The following is a 25,939-nucleotide window of genomic DNA, read 5'->3' on the forward strand; positions in this document are numbered from 1 at the left end:
GGTTGCTGGTGAGCACTATTGTAACTACCCTACTATCTCATATAGAATAATTAACATTTAATCATTCTTGAAATGGCTGGCATTGTGCATGGCCAAGGTGATTGTTAATGATAATCAACTCAAAAGGGTTTAAAAAAAGAAGATAAAAGTAGCACAAGTTTACCAACATCATCCCTACCTGCAGCAGCCTTGGGGGTGTTTCCTAGTCAACAAAGACCAAGAAAGAAAGAGTTCCAAATGAATCTTCCAGAACTATATATAAACCAAAGTAATCCAGCATGTTAGCCCCTCATTACCAGCACGGTCGAAGATTCTCTGGTATCCCTCAGTTGGTAATCGGCGTAACCAACTTTTATTAATTGAGTTACATTTTATTAGTTATAATCCAATTTTATTAATCTGAAAACATTTGGATTTGCAAATGTTGGTATCTGTCTCTACACATACCCACTGTACACATTTTTCAATTAATCTGAGAAGAACAGTACCGGTCATGTTTGAATTTGTGATCAAATATGTAACTAGAATATTCTTCAGTTAACATTCTAATGTTGATGTAACAATCACTACTGGTAAAACATAAAACATTTTTTTAAAACTACCCTTCAAAGGGTTAAAAAGCAAGACTGTGAAAACACAGGGCTTTCACTCATCACAGTCAAGCCACACACACACACAACCAGACCACACAAAAGGGAAACAGTGAATGGCAAAATGTGGGAGTTTTACTTCTGGTCTTTAATCTTTTAAATTTTACAAAGAGCTTACACAGGTAATTGCATAGGATACAAGTGTGGGTACATGACGGGGAGGATCAATGCTTTCACAATATTGTTATGATTTCCCCAATTCAGTATGCGTACAACTTGGGTTTAAACTCCTAAAGAGAACAATGCTTGCAAGACATTCCCCATATTTGTTTACATTTTAAGAGAACTAGGAAAATTTGAAAAATATTTTACTAAATTTTGGCAAGATGTATGTCGCTGGCCAGAACATTTTAAGACTTAGGACAAATTTCCCCTCCAATTTATTCATTTTCATCCGAAACACAAAATCAAGCTATTGTAGTTAAACAATTCCAAAAATACATTCACTTTAAAACTTGTCTGGAAAAAAGTGGGCGTAGAAGACAAAAATATTTTACTTTTTTGTAACAAGCTTTGTTGCTTTAACAGTCATTGAACAACTCAACTAAAATGCACCTTGTATTAGAAAACAGTGTTATGGCATTGTTACATTAAAGAAAGTATACAAAAACAGTGTTTAAAACAGTGATTCCCTTTTCCTATGGTTAATGTAAATGCAACTGTCTGATGGCAAAAACTGCCAACAAGCAGCGTGCCTTTACCAAAAAAAAAAAAAATTCTATGATTGTTCTTAACTGCTGAAATGAACTTTTATCTGAAGTCAAGACTGAGGTTAACATCAATGCTTGTTACAGGATTGAAAAAAAAAAAAAAAACAATTCAGTAAACAAAACACTACCTTATTACTTTCTACCCTAAAATGGAATTTATTCAGGTACAGGGAACTGACACTGAAATTAAGACTGAACAACAGTGTATCCACACACTGCAAACCCATAATTACCAATAAAAAAACTTAAGAAAACCACGCATCTGTTCTTAGCAATAAGTCTGCATTGTGTGGTTAGCACATTGGTGAAACTTTTGTCGATTTGCCTTGGACCTCAAGACTGAGCAAGTCCCCTTGCACCAATCCACTGGCAATATATACTTCCCCAAGATGGACCCATCTTTGCAACTCAAATAGTAGACATTTTGTCAAGGGGCACCATTGATCAAAGCACTTTTACACGTGGACAGGGGAATGTGACGTTTGTGTCAGCGAGCAGAGGGTCCCATTATAAAGCTTTTTGTGTTTTTTTTTACATTTTATTTTTATTTTATTCATCTTATTCAGTATTCTTGCTCATTTCCCCCCCTCTCTCACACACAGAGCTCGCTTTCTCACTTTATAAATTGTTGAGCTCCAGGAGGGTCTGATCCAGCACCTGGTGCATGCCAAGGTTCTCCTCCTTCGCTTGGGCCAGTTTCTCTGGTGATGGGGGGAAAAAAAACAAGAGAATGATGAGCCTCTACACAGTCTGCACACCCCCATCCAGCCTCTCCCCTCAGGACTACAGAACTTACAGAAGAACAAATGTCAAGTGAGTCAGGAACGGACACAAGTGTGTTTTTCCTGCATAGAGTGAATCTGATTAGGCGTGTGGTTCTGCAGACTGAATCTGATTAGGCGTGTGGTTCTGCAGAGTGAATCTGATTAAGCAAGTCAAATAGCTGGCGTGCAGAAAAATACTGGGGCCAATGAAGTCTGATTCGGGTTCAAAGATCTGTTTTGTAATCTCTAAATTGCCACATTTAAATTTTAACTAAAAGACCAAATCCTCGATTAAAAAAAGGGACTTCAAAGGGGGGCCAGAGAGGCCCAGGCAAATCCAGACGTGGCAGTGCGCCGGGGGTTTCGGGGTCTGGAAGCCAAGCGGGTCCACGCAGGTGCTGGCTAATGTGTCCCCGATTTCCCGGGGGGCATCCCCAGCGTCCTGAAACGCTGACGGTCGCTCAGAAAGAGAGCCCTTTACCGGGTTGGCCGGCGCTGTACTGTAACCGAACGAGCCGCTGCAGAGGGAGCCAATGGGCTGGCTGGATGAGCTAGTGGGCCGGCTGGGTGAGTGCAGTCTTTGTGTGCAGCTGAATGTCAGGCAAGGCTTGGATTACATCATGCACAAAGGGACGCTTACAGAAGGAAGAGGGTGATGTCACACATACTAAATAGTGTGCAGCAAAACTGAATCATAAAAAAACCGAAACAAAATGTATTACAGCTGAGGTAAACAAATCAAGCATCCTTTTTACCAGGGTATTCAGTATGTACCCATAATACAGAATGAAACAAGTGGAACACTTTAACAACAGACAAAAAATATTCTACATTACACAAATGTGCAATATTACAATATTATACAATGTAATAATCTTATAATATTAAAACATTACAATGTACCTCAAGTGGGCTGCTATTCAGAGGTAGTAATACAAGTATAAATTAGATCTTTCTATACGCTTCAGACATGTTGGAAGAGATCTTGAGTAGCACAGATCATTAGCATAAGCAGTTTGCATTAGGCAAACTGCTTTTTCTTTTTTTAGCGCACTGCAGCATTTCTGCACACATGCAATGACTTGGGTGAGGTTACTGCAGCCATCCTTTCACTTTGAAAGCAGTACAAGGTCTTGGCACCATAAAATATGGAAGCAGGTGTTTGAAATCACTTGCATAGCTTCCTTCAGAGCAGGCAAAATAATACTGAATTAAATTGTGCCATTATTTTTATTTTTATTATTTTTTTTATATGTGGTTCTTCAGTGAGTTATTTCCAATTCCAATCCAGTTAAAAGTTCACACGTCTGAATGAATTCTGAATAAACAAACTAAACCTGGAAGACCACGTATTTTCAATCCTGAACACAAGTACACTGAAATGCATTTAGACACTGAAGTCCATGAAATTGCATTGACAAAACAAAAGGAAACATCCGATGTACCAGTGTCCCACTACGTCCCACTGGCCAATTCCTTTTGTTGAAATTCAAATAATTAAAAATGGCAGCATGTGCAAAATAAGCAGTTATTCAGATACACAGACAGGTTCATAAATGAGTTTAGCATTAACACTCATTATGACAATAATGTGGACCGGAAGAATCAACAATGATTTCCCCCGATATCAGTCCAAAACATAAGCCTGCTACTCCCATTTTTCCCCATTCTGAAGAGTGGAATTCCTCCCATCTTTGAACAGTAGATTCATGCAGCTCACTTTTTAAACCCGTGAAACTGTGTGTGGTGTTACAGGTAAGAGAATCCAAGCTTGTGAATGAAGGAATCCTATTCCTGAAGAACTCTGAACCGACGAACACTTCTCATTAACCATTTTACATAACTTTTTTAAATACATATACCTGCAAAATCATGTGCATAAAATGAAAACAATCACAAATACAAAGATGGTGTGAGACATCCACTAACACTTTTCAACCTTTCAGATGAAATATTCAATTTAGATGCACACAGCCTGCTTAAAGGGAAACTGATTAAATGCCTATTTGTGTTTATGTCTGATCCAAACGCCCCTGTCCATCATAACCGCACTGAACATGAGTGTTTCCAGTACAAACACCCAGGCATTCACGTGTTTGCACCTTTTAAACCAGGACACGCATGTTCAGCACTGGCTTAAGACAGATCGGGGGTTAGAGAGATCCGCTCTGTTTGCAAAGACACTCCAAGAGAAAAAGAAAACAGACTGAAATGCACCGCTGTGATGGTTAAAATGGCAGGAAGTTAATATTTTTACTGCGAGAAAATGTTTATTTTTGTTCATTTTTGTTTTAAAGGCTCAGTTTGGAATGACCAACAAGGAACAGAGGGATCCACATGTGTCTGAAACCTTCGCCCAGATTGAAGTGAACAGTTCGAATTGCATCATCTGGAGTGTTTACCATATTTGGGAAGTTGGAGGGGTGTTGAGAGGTGAAAAATTGGTTCAGAGTTGGTCAGTGTCCAGTGGTCGCCAGTAGAAGCCACCCTAGAAAGGACGAATCCGACCCAGTACTGATACAGACGAAATGAAATGTAAAAACAGACCATTTGGGGTTTGTGGGGGGAAGCCCAAATTTTCATTTCTCTTTTAAAATTTTTCTTATTTAATCTCAATTTCAGAGGTTAAATGAATTTACATGACCACTAGGTGTCCCCAGTCTAAGCAAACATAAAAATGGCTGTTGGCAGAACTTGGGCGGGACTTCAGTCCTCTCAGGTGGCCATACAGTAAGGACCATGTCCAATGCGTGCGTTTGGAAGAAAGGAAAGGGGTGTGGGGGGGGGGGGGGGGGTGTTGCAGCAACTGCTGTCAGTCACTCAGCTGTTAAGCTCGTTAAGCACAACCCTCAGCTCGTTACTGAGGACGCGGCTTTTCTCCACCTCCTTGTGGAAACGATCTGCACCGGCAGCGGGCAGGGATCAGTGAAAGCCAACAAGAGAAGACGCACAGAGAGGAGAGAAAGAGAGAGAGAGAGGGGGGGCAGGGTTAGTACAAACAAGACTACAGTAGGATATCAGACAGACAGACGAGGAAAAAAAGAACACTAGCACAGGTTTTTATTTTTTTTCCTTTCTGCCCCCTGCGTCCACATAGGAAAACATACATGTAAGACTACAAACACATTTCACATTTTAGGGAGGAACTTGGAAAGCTCAGCAGGGAAAGGGCATGGGTGTGTTTGCTGGGCAAAGACACTGGAACATCACACCAATGGGAGGCAAACTTCTATAGAAGGGGTGGGCAATTCCCGCCTGGGATGGCCAGTGTGTGTGCAGGCTTTTGTTTCCACCAATTAGCCTTGCTAAATTGGCTAATTGGCCGTTTACACAAATACTGGTTCACTCGAAGATTAGATCAGTGGTTCTCAACCTCAGTCCTAGGGACCCAGTGTGCATGCTGGTTTTTCTCTCTTGAACAATTAAGGTTGTTGGAAATGTGTGCCATTTCTACCATTTTAGGATCTACTTAGCTATTTCTGGCATAATGTGGCTTTAAGAGGGTAAATCGTCCGTCAATACTTTAAAAATGCCTAATTAAGAACTATTAGCAGCTCATTACAATACAGGGCTTGTCGTTAATGTTGGAACAGAAACCAGCATACACAGTGAGCCCCCTGGACTGGGGGTTGAGAAACACTGGATTAGATCACAGATTCATGGCTGTCGTTCACACGCTTATCAAGAAACCGGCTAACATGTCAGATGGTGTAAATTTAGGGATAAGTAGCTAAGGCCAGAAATGAAAGTTAAGGCATGAAAACCAGTGGCCCTTGTTGCCCACCTCTGTTCTATAGAATAGGCATCAGCTTAGTACTCTGCTCATGACTTCAATTCCCATCAGCACCCCTGGAATAGTTGCAGGAAACTCCACCTACTGAATCTGGCCAATAAGCATTAAACAGGGTACAGAGGGAATCTTGATGGAATGGTCACAAGCAGGTGTCCTGCTCGTGACCACCCAACATGCTCCTTTGGGAGTTCACCAGGGGTCAGCTACAATAGTATAAGTCACAACTAATTTCTATACTTATCAATTCAGTCCATTTTATTTTTACAACCAAATTTTATACAATCCTGATTGGACTGGTTTTGGAAGGGATGGCAAAGTCTTGCTAGAATACATGTATAATTTCAATCACAAAATGAGGTCTATCAGTGTATTTAAGTCCATACCAACCATTCTAATTTTCACACTAATGATACTTTAGTTATTGTTAGCTATAATAGCATATTTTCGCTTTGCGGTTAAACCAAAGACAGTACACATTGGGCTGTATGCATTGGTTTACAAAAAGGAAAAAAAGGTGCTTTGGAAACCACAAAGGTACTCACGGTACAGAAATACTGTAGCAAAACTCATATTTCCTTTAGTCTCTTGGGTCTCCATTCAGACCACAGCAATCAATTACAGGTGCAGGTCTCAGGATTTGTTCTAGGCCAGTTAGTCTGACCACATTTGCTCCTGGCTTCTAGAACTGGAAACAGAACCACCGTGCTCTAACCTTCTTATCTCCGCTAACAACTCAGGCTAAAGTTACAAGAATTTTAGTTTGGATTTTTGCCTTTGTAGATTTAGAATGGTCTTGCAGACCACACAAATGTACCAAACGTCAGACAGACCCGAAATTTACCTTAATCTATTTTAAGTAAACTTAAATGTGTCCAAAACTCGCAGATCACAGAAGATTTTCCCCCCTAAATCTCCAGAGTTTAGCTTGCACCACCCTGTCTGCTCTCAGAACAGAAGCCCAAGACAGACACGCCCAGGTAAATTATAAAAGAAAACAGAAGAGAAACATCGAGAGAAAGATGTTTATTACAGAAGGACAGAAAGGCAGGTAGGGGATAACAGAAAGGAATCCAGATCCAGACGGTGACCCAATTCGGGACGGAGGAGGGAGGCTCTAGCAGTGTCAGCTCTGTGGGGACTGATGGGACCTGACCTGAAGGTGCTGGACTATCCTGTGATGGGTGCACTTCCCTCTACACCCCCCCCTCCCTCCCCTTACACAGGTTCATTACACAGGGCCCAAACCTCAGAAAGGTGTTACAGGCAGGATAAGTGGGGTCTAATAATGGTGGGTAGACTCAATGTGGTGTAAACTCAGATGAGGGAGGGGGAGGGGCTTTATTAAAATGGTTTAAGCAACCCCCCTTTCTCTTCTATTGCAAAGACCATTTACTGGACCCCATAGGTAGCTAGCTGTGCAATCCTTGATTGGGGAAGTTGGCTTTGTACTCTTTGCTATGTAACAAAATAAAACCAAAAAAAATCAAAACAACTATGACGTGTGCGAGGGAACCAATTGCAATCCAGCACCACTACATCCACCCCCCTCCCCAAAAAAATTGACTGGAATGAAATATAACATTGAGGTGGTGGTGTGATCCACAGAAGCACTCATGGGCAGTGGGGAGGCAGAGAGAGAGAAAAGGAGGGAAGATGGAGAAAGAGAGAAAGAGAGCAGAGGAGGAGAAGTGGGGTGGGGAGGAGAGCGTCTAAAGGGTAGTCATGTCATTGAGGGCGAGGTCCAGCTCTTCGCTGAGGGCTTTTCCCTTCAGTTTCTGAGAGTACACCTCGTCTGCAGAGTCCCAGGAGGACAGGGGGATACAGAAGGACAGAGGGACAGAGTGACAGACAGAGCCAAACGGGACGACACAGAGTGGAAAAATGAAGAAAATTAAAAAGGTCAGACGGTCACGGACACTCCCGCATCCGAAATAAACAACCAAAACTAAATGAACAGCGGTGGTCTGATCAAGCTGGTGTACGTTATGATCAATGCAAAAACTTTTTCTCTCTTAGCCGACCCATCCGCTATCTACAACAGAACATATTTAGCTTTGGACAGTGGTCACATACTCCTACTCTTCCAGAACTCTCAGACTATCAGCACAATAACAGAAAGTTCAATTTAAATGGCTTTGAATTCAAAGCTTTGAATTTCTAACATTACCTTTATAACCAATATTTCTAGATCAGAATCACAACGTATAACTGAAATTACAACACCCTTCTGACAGTGGAATTTAAGATGTCTTTGTACTTTTAAAATGAATTCTGGAATATCCAGCAGAAAATATTTTAGGTACACACTTGCACACTCTCTTCTAAGATGCACTAATTACATAGAGACCAAAAATCCCATCTTCATGGACATCATGCAACAAACAAGGTAATCATGCCAACTATACCAATTTTTCATAGCACGTTAGCACGGCAAACATGCAATTCTGTTCATGGGTCAAGGCATTCCTTCAGCTAAAAATGTCCACATTTCCAAAACTCTGGTCTTCAAAGGCAGAGACACATCTGCCTAGCTAGTCTAATCTAGTGTTTTCAAGACACACAGTCAATAGGACACTTTCAGACTGTCAGTTTAGACCTCACACCAAACTATCAAACATTCTCCCCAAACATTCTGGTCCACAGTAGTACCAGAAACGCAATGAACAAAGAACAGTAGCGCTGACACATGAGCACCGTAACAGGTGTACACATTTGTAAAAGGACCTTTTAAGACACTTATACAATAAACAGACCTTAACTGTCCTCATTGCAAAAGGAACCACACAATCAATTTATAAATATGTGCAACTTCATTAGAAGAAAACTGCACTAAACAGCAGCTCTTAACTTCAAGGGCTTTCATACCAAGTTCACTTGAAAGGATTCCCACCTCAGTGCCAATTTAAACAAACTTAGTCCACTTTGGTTCACTTTGTCAGACTAAGAAACTTCAGTCAATCCTGAATTTGCCTGCGAATGTGTTTATGCTCTGTCCTGCTGGCCCGCTTGCTGTGCATGGACCAGAATGTGTCTGCTTCCCATGCCACAGGTTTAAAAAAAACACATTAAAAACAGAACATTGGAACAGTGCTACATCTGTCAAAGATGCTGTACGTTTTTAAACAACGAACAAATGACATCTGGAGTGGAGATGATTGAGACAAAAGAAAATAGGTGCTGTCACCCCCAAAAAGTAGAATGCATCTACTTTTAAAAAGAGCTCATTTCTGTGCCATGGTCTCAGTTTGATGGTTTTAATTTTGTACCCAATGGAGGTTTCATGCATGCCTGAAAACTAACAGTACTTATATTTGCACTAAACCATCAAACAAACCAGGTGTGAAGTTAACTAAGCTGTAAGGTCGTAAATTTGAATCAACACTAGCCACGTCTGCCACAAAAGTCTAAACAACTGCATGTTCCCCAGGAGGTACTTTTGTTTAGTACAGAGGCCCTTCCTTCTTTGTGTTTGACCTCCTAAACCTACACATGACACACCTCTTAAATACGTTAATACACACAAAGAAAAACTAGTCCCTAATCACAGAGAACCAGTCAGTGTGTCTACAGGAAATTCTGGTTTGTCATTCACATGGAAACCAGTCATCTGCAAGATCAGCTGCCGCAGGCCAATAAGCCCTAAAAAACTAGAAAAATAACTGCCGCAGGACACATTTAAATTTTAGCCATTTAACAGACCGTCTCAGCCAGAGCGATTTACACAGACTACATTCTTATACATACAGTCTAGTTTTTCTGTTGGATATTTACTGACTCAATTCAGTTAAGTTCATTAACCATTATGCTACCATTCTGTGTGATGCAAAACGCCTAAGCCATTTTATACATTTCCCAATACCAGATGCAACCAGTATGGCAGTAGTATGAATCTGAGTACCAGTGCAGATTAGGCCCAGCACAGGAGTTAGTGTTAGTTCAGAAAATGATCCTAAACACAAAACAAAAGGTTTTGAGGGCAGGTTTTTGGGTTAGTCGCTAAGTCAGATTCAAAGGCAGGCGAGAGGCGGTTAAAGGCTTCAGGTGAAACCAGGGCGGGAAAAGCGGTACCTTCCAAGTCATCGATGGTCTTTTCAAGTTTAGCCACGGAGCGCTCCGCAAACTCGGCACGCGTCTCCGCCTGAAACACAAACACAGCCGCACAGATTACCACATTACACTCATTCAGCAGATGCTGATATCCACAGCCACGGGCCATGTAGGGAAATGTACTGCTGCTGCTGCTGCACACTTATAAAAGCTCCTTTTGTGCACCCAAAGGGCTTCATTCATCAGATTCTTTCATGCTATTAAAATTCCCTTTGAAAGAAAGGCTGCTACTTGTCAAGTTATGAATGAACATATGAATTTGAAATATCTGACGGTAAATCAGACACATATTTTAAATGACAGAACGGTCATCTCAGTTCAACTGTACGACCCTGTAAGTTATTGTACGTTGTAATTAAATTCTACGCGTTGTGTCGTTTGGTACCATTCAACTGCAGACAACCGCAAAAAGCAAAAAGCAAACTCGGGCCTGGAATGGCGGGAGATGCCGAGCGGAGGAGTCCGATGGAGACCTACAGCAGCAGGCCGCTCACCTCTTTGAGCTTGTCCGTGAGGACTTTTATTTCCTCCTCGTATTTATCTTCCTTTTGCGAGTACTGGAGAGAAAAGGGGGAAAATGACACGTGAATGAGAGACGACACTTCACTGAGGTGGTCTGGCTCCATCTAAACCTATCTGTAAAAAATAAATAAATACATAAATAAATAAGTGCTGGATGCCCTTGTAAACTGCTGCTCTTTGACTACGTCTGGGGGGCCAAATTTGTTTATCTGAAAGATAAAGTCTTTGTACCATTTATATAACAACTCACAACCAAGATGCATGTCCATGTGTGCACACAAAGTAGGGGACATCTTTACAGACGTTTTCTATAATGTGTGACCTCTTTCCTAGCATTATCTGTTACTTTATGACAACTAGCGGGGATACTAACATTGAGCATATGCAGACCTGGATTTGGTCTCAATTTTTAGACGCAACCAAATTCTTTCCTCATGATCCCACTGATGGCCTTGTTTGGCCCCCAGGTCTCCTAGTTGAATAGACTGTAGGTCAGAGCTACTCAATTCAGGTCCTGCTGCCACAGTGTCTGTATGTACTTGCTACAAACACGCACTGCATTACCTGATTTCACTGATAACTTTACCACCTTGCTTCAGGAAGTAAGCTCAGTAGTGAAATCAGGTGGTGCAGTGCCTGGTTGGAGCAAAGACCTGCACACACTGCAGCCTACAGGATCTGGAGTTGAGCAGCCCCGCTGTAGGTAAATGAGCCTGGATGAGCCGAGAGGTCTGTATTGTCACCATGTCTTACGTTCTCATGCTTTAAATGCTGGGTGTATGGAACTCAACATGACTCTTCCTCACTTCCCAGTTCTCTTAAATGCATTCTATGGTATGTATCTATGGTACTGAGGTCAGGTATATGATTATTTCATAGTTCAACACAGACAAAGCTTGTTGTAATATCAGACTAGCCCTGCATGTGTGTGTGTATGTTACACTACCAAGAGATGATTCCAGCATACTCACACATACACAGTACTTTCATCATTACATAGGCAGTTTTATGAAGGGCAGAGGAACAACTCATGAAGAGTTATGAAGAAAGAAATTTGCATTGGTGACCAACAGATGGAACAGAGGAACAGATATGAGGAAAAATGGAGGAAAAAAATAAATGTACCTATCCCCTGGTCAAAAAGGCTAACCATGCAACAGTCTGATAAAGCCTGAACCCCTAACATTATTTTTTTTCAAAAGGAGAAGAAAAAAAAACATGCCCACTTCCTTGCTTCCAAAGCTGCAGTCTACAAAAATGGTTTAAAAAATAAATGAAAAAACCAAATCACAAATAACTTTTCTATTAATCTAGACTAGTTTGTGAAGTGTTTCGTGGTTTCTTTTAACTTTAAAATCTGGTGCTGTTCTCCTTATTAAAAAAAAAAAAAAAAACCTGTGTTAAAATACAACTGCGTCCGTGCACTTAACTGGTTAAAATCGTAAACAGAATGGCAAGCAAACATTGGCACAAGCCAGTTTCAGTTAAAAACTTGCCAATCGTCATTCCTCAGAAATACGATATCTCCACTTTCATGCGGAGGTGAAGCTACAGCGCTTACGACACGTAGCTACACGGCAGAAACGCAAGCTTCCCGCCGCTCCAGAGCACGGTGCACGCGCCGGCATCTGGGTCAGCCGCTCTCCAGCACAGCAGCTCTCCGGCGCAGCCGCTCTCCGCTCTCCGGCTTACACTAGACTGCGCTTCGGCTTTGGTCTCTATGGTGACCACAGCGTGGACGCTTAGGCCCACATTTTTTTTTAAAAAGAAGAAAGAAAAAAAAGTGTGTGTTGTTGCTGGAGGGTTCAGTAAAACACTGAAGAGGGTTGGGGTTGACAGGAAAACCCTGTCCTGTCCTGTCCTGTCCCGACCCCAAACCCCCCCGCAGCCCACCCGCCCGCCCTTCCCCTACCTTCTCAGCCTGGGCCTCCAGAGACTTCAAGTTGTTGGTGACATTTTTCAACTCTTCCTCAAGGTCACCAGATTTACTGTCCAATGGTATAAGAGGTGGTAGAGGAGGGGGAGAGAGAGAGGGGGGGAGGAGGAAAAAAGGGGCGAGAGGGAAAAGAGGTAGAGAGGGGAGGAAGGAGAGAGCGCAAGTTGAGAGGTCAGAGAGAGAGAGAGCAGAAAGAGCAAGCAGGGGAGGCCTGTCCCGTGTGTGAACTGTGCCGTTAGCCCCCGTTATGAGAGGGACAGGGGCTACTGGCGCAAAGCCAAGTTAAACGAGCCATTTCATATGTGTCAAGGCAAAATGGAGGACCCTTGATGGAAAAAGTAGATTTTTTTAATTCAGTTAAAAATAAGTTTATTTTAACTTTAAATGAGGCACAAACTAGTTTAAAGCAGTGTGCCGATAATCTAAAGCAGAGGAAATCTGACCCAGTGCAAACATTTGTGTTTGGTTGGGGGTCGGGGAAAAAACTAAAGCCAACATCACACAGCCCGTCAAGTTCGAAAGAAGATGCTTATTGGATTAGTCATTTCTATTCAATATTTGATTTATCAATGCAGAACTTTAAACAGGCTAAAGGTCGGCAGAAGTTCATTTAGGGTATATTGAAACGTACAAAATACACTAGACAACCCAAGTATTTAAACTTATACCTAGGTAAAAAACATAACAAATATACAGTACAAAAATATACACAACATATGCTATAAATATTTATAATAGGATATACATTTAACTAAATCACCTAAGCTGTGAGGAAATGGGGCAAAATGGAAACTGTCGGTTGGATTGCCGTGGTTAAGGGAATTTTGGGTAAAGGGTCTCCCATTTTCCTGCGGCTCGAACAGTTCTGGGTGGCCGGGCTCCCACTGTTCCTGATTCACTCAAGACAATATGCAAGCAGTGCTCAGAGGCACCACACTGAGACCACACGCGTGTGGCATGTGGCAGGGGAGCTTCAGAGGAAGCTCTCTTGTCATGTGACAGGAAGAGGAAGCCGAGGACAGCACTGGCCAGAAGGGAGGAAAGGAAACGGGTTAGTCACACAGGAAGTGAAGGGAGGGAGGGAGGGAGGAGGGAGAGAGTGTGGGAAGTTGACCGTCGTTGAGGGCAGTAAGTACCTCTTCCTCTGTGGACATCATGGATTTCAAATTCTGGTCCAATAGCCTAAGCTCCTCCTCCAGCTGCCTCACTCGACTGGGATAGTCCACAGCGAAGAGGGGGTGGGGGAGGGTCGGAGGGAGGTGGGGGGGCGCAAACAAGGCAAGTCCCGGGGGTGGGGTGCATTCGAGCATGCATTACAGAACAAACAGAGAGAGAGAACACATCCAGGCGCTCTGCTGTGGTTAGTGTGTCCAAACGACTCCGGTTTCACACTTGAGCGACACGTAAAAGGTGACTGGGGACCGGGATGGGCCGCGGGACAGCAGGTGTGGGGCGGGCGTGGCCAACTTGAGCTCTGAAAGGCGCCTAGGGCAACAGCTGTGCGTTAAAACGAAACCCAGGAAGAGCGCTTGGTTGTCCACCCCGAGCAGCTCTGAAAGGCCACCCCCTCGGGTGTGCTCTCAGCCCAGATAAGCCGTTTCCCCCCAGGGTTCACTTTCAAACACCCGCCAGCTCCAAAACCATTAATCCTCCAATCAGGGTTGAGCTCCGGCTGTGGTGAGCGTTCTTTCTAAGAACGGCCCCAGGATGCCTTTTTGAAGGCCGGGGCATTCAAATCCCACTTCTGGGAAAAATTAGACAAAACATACTTTCACGAGACCTCTGAAGGTCACAAATGATCCGAGCGGATTATTGATGAGTTTAACTTCTCACCCTTTTGCTTCAAAGTGACCCTTGACCTTTGTGTTGATTGGCTAGAAATCCAATTTCACAACAGCCGAATCCCACCACACAGCTTGCTGCTTCGTGGACCATTTCAGACCCCATATTAATCATGCATTACTTTGACCTTTTGACATGTTCGTGCAAGTCACATTGTATCTCCAGCGTATTCAATAAAAAGACATCCTCAATTTACATAGCAATATATGAAAACATAGTGAAAGACTAAAGAATATATACAGTAGGTCATTTTTACATTTTGTGTGAAACCTGAGGTCAAAATCACAGGTTGTGGTCATGGTCATAACACCTCATAAAAAAAATTTTCAGGAAAAAAATATGTATTATGCAACAATCTGATTTTCCTTAAAAAAATACTTTAAAATAAATACTTATTTAAAAAAAATAGTTTTATAACCCTAAAACTACACAACTGCAGGTTTTAAGAGGCCCAAAGGCATCCATTGCAGTCAGATTTTTCATTTATCATCAACCTACTAAGGTGGTAACAGTATGGGGTTCTACCAGGCCGCAGCTAAGAGTATCGATGGGTACAGTTAGCGAACAAAAAAACCAACGTGAAGTCACTTCAAAGGACATTGGGCCATTAGCACTTAATTAAACTAGTCGCTCTTGCCCCGGGTTAAAATGTACACTAACTTGTCCATATTTCCTTTCATGTAATTAATCAATCTTTAAGGTGTAAGATCACAAATATGTGATTAGAATTTTCTTAACTGAACATTCTAATGCTGATGTAACAATCACTGTGGTGACTGAATGCAATGGAGCTCTAGAAGACGGACTCCAAAACAGCTACTCTTCAAAGGGTTAATGCAGGCACGTCGTACACGCAACACAACACACACCACCCATTCAGCCAACACATTCCCTCAGGGCAGTCTTTAGACACTGTTGCTCTGGAGACGTCAGCAAGCTTCACAGCCCTGATCACTCGAGCTCCTGCCAAAAGCGCCCCAGGAATCACTTCTTTAAACAGTCAGAGGTCTTCCCTGGCAGACAAGAGTTGTAATTACAGGACGACAGGCCTGTCCAGCGTTTTTATACATGGCCCGATGCATGCTGGGATATATGAATGTGCGGTAGCCTCTGCTTGTTGTTTGTTGTTCGCTAGCCGTACCCCTGACCTGCTGCGGTTCAGACGGGACATTCCGCCAGCGGGCGGTAGACTTACGCCTCGGCCACCTCAGCACGCTCCTCAGAACGTTCCAGATCGCCCTCAAGGATCACCAGCTTACGGGCCACCTGCAACGGGGCAGAACACACCGGCTTTAAGACCTTCCCTGGTAAGGACAGCACACACACACACACACACACACACACACACACACACACACACACACACAAGAGCACAGAGAGCGTGCACACACACACCACATGGACACAGACACACAGCACATACACACACACAGACACACGCACCCCACATGGACACACACACACAGCACATGCACAGCACGGCACACGCACAAACACAGCAACAGAGACAGACAGAGGGAGAGATGGAGTGTTCCACAGACAGTACCATGACCCAAGGGAACTATGAGTCTTTAAGGTAGTTATTTTACTTTCCACTCAGTTTTTACGAGTGCAACAGGGATCAAACACAATCCAACAGAGTCGTCTGAACTCTGAAAATTTTGGCACGTTGGCTGGACCCTATCGAGTTGGCGGACAGGGAAATGTGCCCTAGGTGAGGTGGCTTTAAACCCGCCCTCTCCAGCCCAGGTGTGGGTGGCGGCCTGACTACAGCTGGGGCCATCAGCCTGGAGTGAACCGCAATGCAGCGTCAGGCGATGAATAACATATCAACCCATTAAGAGCATTAACAGGGTTCCCTCTTCTGCCTGCATAATGCATTGCATTGTAACAAGCCTGCCTGCTGATGTGGGACTGCATCCAATACGGTATATAAACCTGCAATACGGTACATGTTTGAGACTGGTAGACATTGCCAGGATCAGCTCATACAGGTGCTAGCGTCAGGTCTCAATTCAAATCCACCAACACCTGGGCATAAGTGCCTGACCCAACGACTGGGCATCAAACCATGCCAAGAAAGGGCTTAGAATTTAAGTGCCCTGCCGTATGGCGGTTTCTATTGGCAACGTGCCGCGACCGAAACAGCACTGTAAGCGTGCTGAAAACAGACTTTGAACCGTTCTGCTGGTCAAAACACGGCATACACAAAAGCTGGCACCATGGCAACCCCATTTTCCAAGGTGATTACGAAGCAGATAGCGAAGGGGTCTGAAATGCCCTGGGTCCACACAGCAAGCGACACAAACATCCGAGTGATTAATTAACTTATGGGTATGTCATACAACCCTTGAGTCAGGCTTTGTATACCACCTGCCTTCTAAGACATTTCACCAAAAGAAAAAGGTCCTTACGAACCCTTTTGGGGGGGGGGGGCTAAATGTATTGGACTATGGAACTTTACAGTTGAGATTGTTAAACAAAAGCAGAGAAAAAAAGAAAAAACACAGGAAAAGCAAGGGGGGAAAGAAGGAAAAAAACCCTCCCTGGAGCGTGCAGACAGAGGCGGGCTCAGCGTGGCTCAGCCTGAGCAGGGTCGCACGGGGCTAATTCCCTCGTCACGGTGCATCGATAAAGCCGGACAGATGGAGAGGACAGGGCTAACGGGCGCGCAGAGGAGGGAATGTTAATTTGGCGGCGCAGGGGGACGGCCCGCTTTGATGGCCTGCCTGCAGCACGTGCGGACGGCTGCCGAGCGACCGCTCCAGGGTCCCCGCCGGACACGGGTGTAACTCTGCCCAAACGCCGGACGGGCGTAACTCTGCCCAAACGCCGGACGGGCGCCCCGATCAGAAACGCCAGACAGGCGCACACGCCTGAACGGTGGCCAAGTGCGGCCGGGGAGCGAGATCGACCCCTCGTCAACATCTTTCGACCCGGCAGCTTGAGGTCTCTCCACGATGGGACACGCTGGGGCCGAGGGACTGCTCAGAGTGACAGGGGAGGAGGAAAGTTCCGGAAAGAGCAGCGGAGTGTGTCCAAAGCTCAGGGAGAGGGGGGGCCCCCAGTAAGGGGGCAGGAGGCGCAGAGACGGGCGGGGACGGCACCTCCTCGTATTTGCGGTCGGCCTCCTCAGCGATGTGTTTGGCCTCCTTCAGCTGCATCTCCTGGATCTCCATTTTCTCCTCGTCCTTCGACGCCCGGTTCTCAATGACCTTCATGCCTCTGGGGAGGAGGACAAAGCAGGCAGCCGTTAGCTTAGCGCCCCTTCCCAGCACAAAAGCCCCTGTTTGTACAGTCAGGCCCAAAGCTGCTGTACCATTCTGTTAGCACTGGAACAATACCCATGAGCTGGGAATCCTGCTTAGCAGATAAAGCTTTGGCATCAAAAGCATTAACATTCTATATTCTGGTACAACTTTAATTGACAAATTCATATCTTAGAATTACAGGATACTGATCTCCATGTGAAAAACAAACTATTAAAATGGTACTGTTCTACATCAGTTTACAACATAAGATAAAATTATTGAAAACACTTTAACCATATTAAAATTAACACAAGCAGTATATAAATTACTGTCGCAAACCTCAGAAATTCTAAATCTTAATCTCAACTACACTATTTTCAGATAAAACCCTATAATAACTGATAACTGATACCTCAAAATAAAATGTCAGTTTCGTCAACAGAGAGATTCATGTTTGTCAGAAAAACTACCAAATATAAAAGGACAAGAAACTAGTGACCAAACATGAGCAGAACAGAAAACCTACCCATATATGGTAATCCCATAGAGGGTGAATTTTTTTCAGGCTTTTTATTGCCTCCAGTAGAAACACAGAAACTCAATGGTCCACATAAAGTTGACGCATCTCAAGAAGAGGCCCTTTCATAGCGACTTCCTGATTCACATGGAGCAGCTCAGACGAGACTGGGGATCTGCGGAAACGAACGCCAACCACCCGCCCACCCCAAAATCCAGTGGGGATCGAGGCTCACATTGGGCTCCGCATTTAAGCCAACTTCTGCTCTTAATTATTTTATTAGCCCAATCATTAATGTAATCAGAAATTTCAGCTGCATTTATTTTTAGCTCACAAATGACAGCTAATAGGCTGTTACATATAAAATGCTCCCCTATGGTCTAATCTAGGATTTAACTGGTGCTGGCGTGTGCAGCCAATTAGCCAACTGCGTCAAAGCACTCAGGGGAAACACCCCCCTCCCGACCCACACCCCTGGCCTACATACGGAGGAGTAGAGCTTGGACCTCAAATTCCAGTCCTGTAGAGCCACAATGTCTGCAGGTATCAGCTCTCCAGAGTCTGAGATCCCTGCAGTAGAGATATCCACTCAGGGCAAGATTCTGTGCTGCACTTCACAGGGTTGACTCCAAGCCCAAATACGAATCCCGCTGTGTGGCTGGCGGGGTATGATTCCCTGCCATGACATCACTATCTCTGCGTGTCCCGTCCAAATAAAGCGAAAGTGTTCATAAGGGGGCGACCCGTCTGGTAGCGGTCCAGTTCTTGCCTGAATAAAGTGAAAGTGCATATGGGGGGGGGCGTCTGGTAGCAGACCGGTTCTCATCCGTACAAAGTGGAAGCATACATAAGGGAGGGCGGATGGTCCGGTAGCGGTCCCGTTCCAGTCGCAGTCCGGAAGCGGCCTCACCTCTCACTCTCGTCGGCGGCCTTCTCCGCCTCCTCCAGCTTCTGCAGCGCGGTGGCCAGTCTCTCCTGGGCGCGGTCCAGCTCCTCCTCCACCAGCTGGATGCGGCGGTTCAGAGAGGCCACCTCCGCCTCAGCCTGCGGGAGAACGGGGAGAGCGAGAGGCGGTCGGTCAGTCACTCACTGCGGTCAGCGTCGCAACAAGGCCAGCCAACGCCCCGGTCAAAAGAACGCATCTGGAGCCAGTATTCACACAAAGCCTCACAGAGTAGGAGCGCTGATCCAGGATCAGGTTTCACCGGCCCATATCCCAACCTTACCCAGTGTGAGCTAAAGGCCTAAACTGACCCCAGGTCAGGGCGCACATTCATGAAGCGTCTCAGAGCAGAAGTGTTGTTCTAGGATCACATTCCCCCTGACAGCCTAACCTCTTCCATTATGAGCTAAAACACCAGACACTTCACTCTGAGGCACTTTCTGAATACGAGTCCTGATCTTCACATCTCTCAGAGGGCTGGATGTGACACTTTGGACCCCCAGACCCCCATGCCCAACCACTCCCCAAAGTTAATCACCTCTATTTCCCAACACCTAGTACCTAGCTGATTAAAGCAAACTTATCCTAATATAACACCTGCTCTTTGTACCACCTTATGTTAGTTATTATTGTGCTAGGACAGAAATGTGGGGAGGTGTATCTGTAAGGATCTCACCCCCTGCACAGAAGGGATTATTCCTGAGCTTGTGCCAGTTGTGTGCGTGCGCAGTGTTTGCTTTCGAGTTAAGGGCCATACAATCGTTCAGTTCATTGACCCCTGAATGTGAACTCAGAAGTTGCTCAACTGTCCAAATTGAATTGACCGTCTAACAAAATCAATAGTCTCCACTGTTTAAACATACACTCTAGGGAGTAATGCACTTAACAGCCAACTTGTGGGACATTGTGCAGTTTATGTGAGGATGTATTTCATTGGGGAATGGGAAAAAAATGAAATTTTTTACCTAATGATACGGTCAACTCACTGTATATTGAATCAGCCCCATACTAACTGTTTAAGTAAACTATTTAACAGAACCATAAACAATGTTCTTTAATCTGCAGCCAACAAGCCATTTGCAACAATTTAGATAATTCTGTGTGAATAAACAACCCATGCTTGCTGAGGAGTCCCCTTCTCTCCTATATTTTCAGGCACACAGAATGGAGAAATAATGGCAGGATAAAAATATCAATAATGATGTCCATGCAGTCTAACACATAAAACCCGATTACACATTAGTATTCACATTTTTTCCGTTTGGTCTTTGGTTTCCATACACCACTGCCACTTGCTGCTCTATGCTATTACAGGATGACAAGGCAAAATTCATCTGGGCTTGAAGCTTGGCAAGTTTAAGTGCACGGTGCAACCCACCAAGCAGACAGACAGGCTGGGCACTCACAACCCAACAACGCTTTTCCTGGTCAGCTCATGAATTTTGAAAAGCTGCACATCTTGAGCAGGTGATCCACTGCATTGCATTACATTCACATTAGTTTAATAAACACTCCTATCCAGTGACTTACAATGAAAGAGAACCTAACTGCACCTGCCAGTTAAGTGAACAACAGTGCCAGCCCTGGATGGCCACATTCCCAAACCAATATGTTTTAGTGCAAATGACAGTTAGCTTATGCCAACCTAGAACCACAGTTTGGTATATTAGCTTTCAGATTATGCAAGACCAAGAAAAACAAACAAAACAGGTGAGTCTTCAGGGACAGGTTTGGAAGGAGACTCAAGGTGATTCCTGGATCTGACCTTGAGACTCCCACAGATACTCCCTTGTTTTAGTCCGACCGAGTCTTCATCCAGGAACTGCAGCTGTACTTAAAAAGTGCCACTTAAATAGCAGTACAAACAGCTGATTGAACACTGCAGCTATGAAAGCACTCTTCTACTCAGCCGATTAACAAACATCACAAACCTTGAAATGAGCCCAGCGGACAGGGTCCATTTTAAATGAGGTGTTGCACAGTTCCATATATACAGATGACCACTGCAGCTCCAATCCATTTGTACATTTTGATGCTTGTCAGGGATTACTTTGTTGCATTATTCAGTTTATTCAATTGACTCCAGGTCCATGAAAGAGATGGAAAATGTACCTTTGTGTACATTTATGCAATTGCCAAATTAGTGTACAACTATAAGGAACATCTCAGTGTTTTTCCCCTCGGTGATGCACATAACCCATTTGGCAGTTTTGCCCACACAAGAGTAAAATGTAGTATATTAATGACCATGGAGTATATTAAAAAACTCTGAAAATCCTGATGGACACAGCAAGCAGTGGAATTTTATTTTCAACATCATGAAGGGACTGAATTATGTCTGTTCCTTTCTGAAAAGGGGCCATTTTGAACCCCTTATGTCTGTCATTTGCATTCAACCAAATTAGAGACCTCCAGATATCATCAAGTGTTGCTCAGCCCCGAAAATTGGGGGGTGGGGGGGATGTCAAAATTCACTTTTATGTTTGAAGCTCAGCCAGTGATCAGAGGGATGGCGATTACCAATAAGGATCTCATATTTGTACCTGAAGCGTTCCTCCTTGCAGTACAGAAGGCTCGGGCTAATCAAGTGGGTGGATGAGGACGTAAGTGGATGCTGTTGAGAGACTTTTTTGGGGGGGGGGGGGGCAGGGGGAGCATATGCACATTCCAAAATTCCAAGATTCCTAGAGAGGCCAGCCAGCCGGCCGTGGGGGTCCCCCAGCGCGCCATGGCTGAACAATGGCTCCCAGTGTTATTGCTTAAGGAAGATGGCTAATCAAACCAGCGGCCAGCCAAATCCCATAAATCTGCTCCCCTTCCCCAGGGAGCTGGACGGGAAAGTCGGGAATGCTGCTTGTGACATTCCGTACGTTCCAGAGCCCATTCACGACACGTCCTTCAGTTAATCGTCCGATTCATCCGACTTCTCTCCCCCCTCTTTTCATTATACAAAATAAACTTTTGACATTCATCACAGACTGCAGGCTCTCTATTAATTAGCACAAGCCTTCAAGCTGACATTGTTTGGCAGACGGATTAAGACAAGAGGCTTCAGGTTGATTTGATAAAGAATTTCCTGATGGTGATTTTAAGCAGACTTTCCCTATATCACATGGTACCATTATTATTCTTGACTGTGAATGAAGGGCTTTTGGGTAACGTTCAACCATCTCCCTTCCCATCACAAAGCCACTTAATTCCCTAAACCCAATTCCCATCTAATTTGAACCAACTGCCCAACTCCTTCCAAGTAGATGTTGGCACTACATCCAAGTGGAGAGGAAATATAACCATAGTCCTAAATCGTGACTTTATACTGCAGATGTTCTCTCCTCTCTCCCTGCACCTCCATCCCCACCACATGCCACCCTATTGAAGGAAATGTTTGCCTGCAAATCGTAGGTCCTTGGCAGTGGGAGCGCGCGCACGCGCACGTCCAAGCTTAATCTTCCCAAGGCCGTTTGCTTAGGCTCCTCTCTTAAAGTCGGGAAATGATTAACCACCTCGCCCGGCCAGTGAGGCAGACAGCCAAAGAAAGCCGGGCCTACTGTTACAAGGCCACGAGAGGGGGACTCAGGAAGCGGATCCAGGTTGCAAAACAGCACCTCAAATCATCTCTCCGTGGCTCCATTTCCGGCACTCGGATTAGTATCTAACTAACGTGGGGGTTTTGGGGGAAGAATAAAATAAATATGACCAGATACAATAATAAAAGGCTTGCATTGCCATTGTCGTTTTATTTTTAATGAATTTATTCAGTGAAGCGAAACAAAACGTGTAGCCTACGCTATTGTATATTATTGAGATAGTTATTTTGAACATGCCATTATTTGCAATGACAGATACAAAACAAAAAAACCCGTTCATTATCAGGTGACTTTTCTAATTGAGATATCGGAAGGAAATCTTTTTAAGCAGTGAGGGCAGGTGAACAGCCACTTCTGAAATGCGCAGAGGAGCGTAATCAGCTCATTAGCAGGCTAAACCGACGGCCTTTTGGATGTCAGGGACGAATGCACACAGGCTAAAGCACGCCTAATTACACACCGTCCTGCCGGCCATCGGCGCCGTTCCCAGCCAACAGCTCAAGTGCTCATCTCATAGACAACAGTGAATCAGTTTAAACAAACAGGCGACAGGCTACAATGACTTCAACCGGAATTGCCCGCAGGGGGTATAGAAGCAGCGCATTTTATTGCTCAAACCGCACTGTGCAATTTCCTTTGTAGTACATGCATTGGGTTTTATTGTATCCCTACTTCAAACACCACAGCGCAAGCTGCACCTTTTAAAATTCCAACACCAAGATACACGTATGAAATGCGCAACTAGAAGTATTAACGCACTGTTTTGCTAGAATAATTATTGACGGGGCGATATAGGCTACAATTTAACACAGAACTGTCCAGCTAAATGGAAACTAGTAAACTGGAGTACCAAAGCCTTGAATACAGTATTATGCTCCAAAGCGACGTCGTACAACATAGTAAATATGACTAAATGCGCATCACAAAATGAAAAAAACAACAAAAAAAACGTTACCTATACGAACTGACCGGCGTTGAACAGAGTCGTGGACTCTGAACCTGAGACTAAATGTTTTTTTGTCCCCCTCATTTAAAAAGGAGAGATAGAAGATACTTTTTTAACGCAAACAATATGAAATAGTTCGAAACAAATTCAACTACAGGGTGGTTTACGTCCGACTTCAGTGTCCGGTCGAAAATAGTTCTATATTGCCGCGTCACATATTTCGCACTGTAAGAATTTTTTGCGCAAAACAAGTACAGCAAGAGCATTTGGGTAAAGTGATCTTTATAGAGCACTTCAAAATTTCGCATTTCACACTAGCCAGTCCTCGTTTTCCACATCCAGTTCGGCCAACACCCACCCTCCATTTTGAAGAAATCGTGGACTCTTCAGACCCAAATAGGGCTTCATTATTATACAATAATTCACCATTCCACACACCACAGGACATAGGAGACATCACTCCTTCATGTTACCTGAAACGCCGCTACATTTTTAAATAATGCATAGAAAGTTGGAGTTTCCCCTGTGCTTGATGTGTCAAAATTAAACTTTAATCTTGTATGTTCTCAGCTCCAATTTAACAGTAAACGCTTTAATCCACGTTACAATAAATAAAGGTAGGGATCAATTACTGCATTTTCTCGGTTAAAAAACGCGCACGCTAAAATGTTCTCATATGATCATGCTCATTGTTTTATACCTAATCATCTTGTTAATTCCGTAAGTGTACTTGAACACAAACAGTACCCATACTTCAGTAATTTCTGAATGAATCCAATTAGCTACCTTGCTACCATACAGTTATTCGCATGTAACGTGTCATCTAAATAAATACTGTAAAAAATAAAATAAAAATTAACCTGGACATCCAGAATAACCTGGAAACAAAGATGAAACATTCAGTACAGTTCATTTCACGGGAATGTCAGACAAAGCCGTGACAGTTTACGAACATTCTAAGGAAACGCTGAAAGGTAACGGATATTTACACGCAGATAGCGTGGAATGTAGTCAAGTGAACCAACGGAAATATTAATAGGTAATATGGAACGCAGTCATATATATTCTAAATTATTCGTAAACATTTAACTCAAGCAATGATGGCATGACAAAGAGTGACTCAACACCGTTACAAGTGATCTTACTCTTTCTCTGGCCTGTCTCTCTGCATCCACCTCCCGTTGGAGACTTTCGGCCCGGTCCTCCGCATCGTCCGCCTGTTGTTGCAAGGTCTGTATTTTTCTTTTCACGGCTTCGATCGACGTCGCTCCGGCCATGGCAAGTGTATCCAAGCACCAAGTGTATCCGAATGCAGAAGTCTCAGTGCGTCGAGGCAATTTCGCGTCTTTTCAAACTAGCTCGACAACGTCGGTCAACACCTCAGCTTTTGTAAAGCTAACACAAATGACTATGCAAACATTTCCAGGGGTCCACCTAAGGATAAGTCAGTCCTTAAAAATGAGATATTTTGTGACGCCCTTTTCGGGGAAAATGCGTCAGAGTTCGTGGAAATGCTACCTTTTAAGGTGACCCCTTAATTCGCATTGTCCTCTAGCTCAGAACAATCGCGTTTGGGATTCTCTCGAAATGAGGGGGGAAAAGTTGAACTCCGCCGCACTCCCAACCTCTCCGACTGCAGCGTTTTTTCTTTTTCCTCAGATGATGTCACAGGTCAGAGGCCGGCTGTATGTTAAAGGACTAGTAACGCATTAGGAAAAAAACTCCAAGGACAGCTTATTGTTATATGACAGCGGTGCACAACTCTGGTCCTGGAGGGTTTGCGTGCTTGTTTTTCATTCCGACCAATTACCTTAGTTTTAGTTTTCTGATAGTTCTATAAACAACATAGACTCATTCTGTACTTGAGCACAGGAAATCTTTAGGATACTCTTGCAGTTTGTGGCAGCTAGTACTTAAATACAAGTGTCAGATCCAAGATATGGTTGAGCTAATTAAATAATTAAGAGCAGAAGTTGGCGCAAAATCCTGAAATGGATGGGCCCTTGAGGTGCACCTGTTATATGACCTCACATGGTACGAAACTCCTTCATACATTCATGTTCTTGACAGGACGTTTCTTCACGTTCTTAAATGGACCCCTTAGGATTACATTTTAGAAACAGTGGCAGAGTTGGCCATAATAATTATATTATTTTTGATGAGAGGCAGGAGTATTAATGAAAATGTTTTGAGTTTAATTCAGATTAATGTGCTTGAAACTTGTTCATGCTTTCCTCAGCGCTGTGTCATATTGTCTGCATACATGCACAAACCCATACTAAAGTAAATTCTTTTGCTCAGTGGTGTTTCTGTAAAATCACGTTGTCCTGAGGCAATGCTGAAACAAATCCCAGCACTGCATTTAAGTAAA

At 43.9% G+C, this 25,939-nt stretch overlaps 1 protein-coding gene across 12 annotated transcripts in view; it reads right to left on the reverse strand.

Annotated features, from left to right (window-relative positions):
- Window positions 1-717: 717 nt before the first annotated feature.
- The window catches only part of LOC135239673 (tropomyosin beta chain), a 37,898-nt gene continuing 12,676 nt past the window's right edge, over window positions 718-25,939 (reverse strand). The window contains exons 1-8 of one of the 12 annotated variants that reach the window (XM_064308509.1): window positions 24,714-25,439; window positions 19,003-19,136; window positions 17,432-17,549; window positions 15,520-15,590; window positions 13,619-13,694; window positions 10,519-10,581; window positions 9,986-10,055; window positions 718-2,061 (exon numbers count right to left, since the gene is read on the reverse strand). In XM_064308509.1, coding sequence (XP_064164579.1) covers window positions 1,979-2,061; window positions 9,986-10,055; window positions 10,519-10,581; window positions 13,619-13,694; window positions 15,520-15,590; window positions 17,432-17,549; window positions 19,003-19,136; window positions 24,714-24,845 — 747 coding nt within the window. In that variant the 5' untranslated portion in view covers window positions 24,846-25,439 and the 3' untranslated portion in view covers window positions 718-1,978. Of the gene's footprint in view, window positions 2,062-2,319; window positions 5,025-6,925; window positions 7,710-9,985; window positions 10,056-10,518; window positions 10,582-12,458; window positions 12,535-13,618; window positions 13,695-15,519; window positions 15,591-17,431; window positions 17,550-19,002; window positions 19,137-24,713; window positions 25,446-25,939 lie in introns of those variants that run through there. The other 11 variants (XM_064308508.1, XM_064308515.1, XM_064308516.1 and 8 more) reach the window with 11 other exon arrangements.

This window comes from Anguilla rostrata, chromosome 14 (genome assembly GCF_018555375.3).
Source record: "Anguilla rostrata isolate EN2019 chromosome 14, ASM1855537v3, whole genome shotgun sequence".
NCBI classification, from domain to species: domain Eukaryota; kingdom Metazoa; phylum Chordata; class Actinopteri; order Anguilliformes; family Anguillidae; genus Anguilla; species Anguilla rostrata.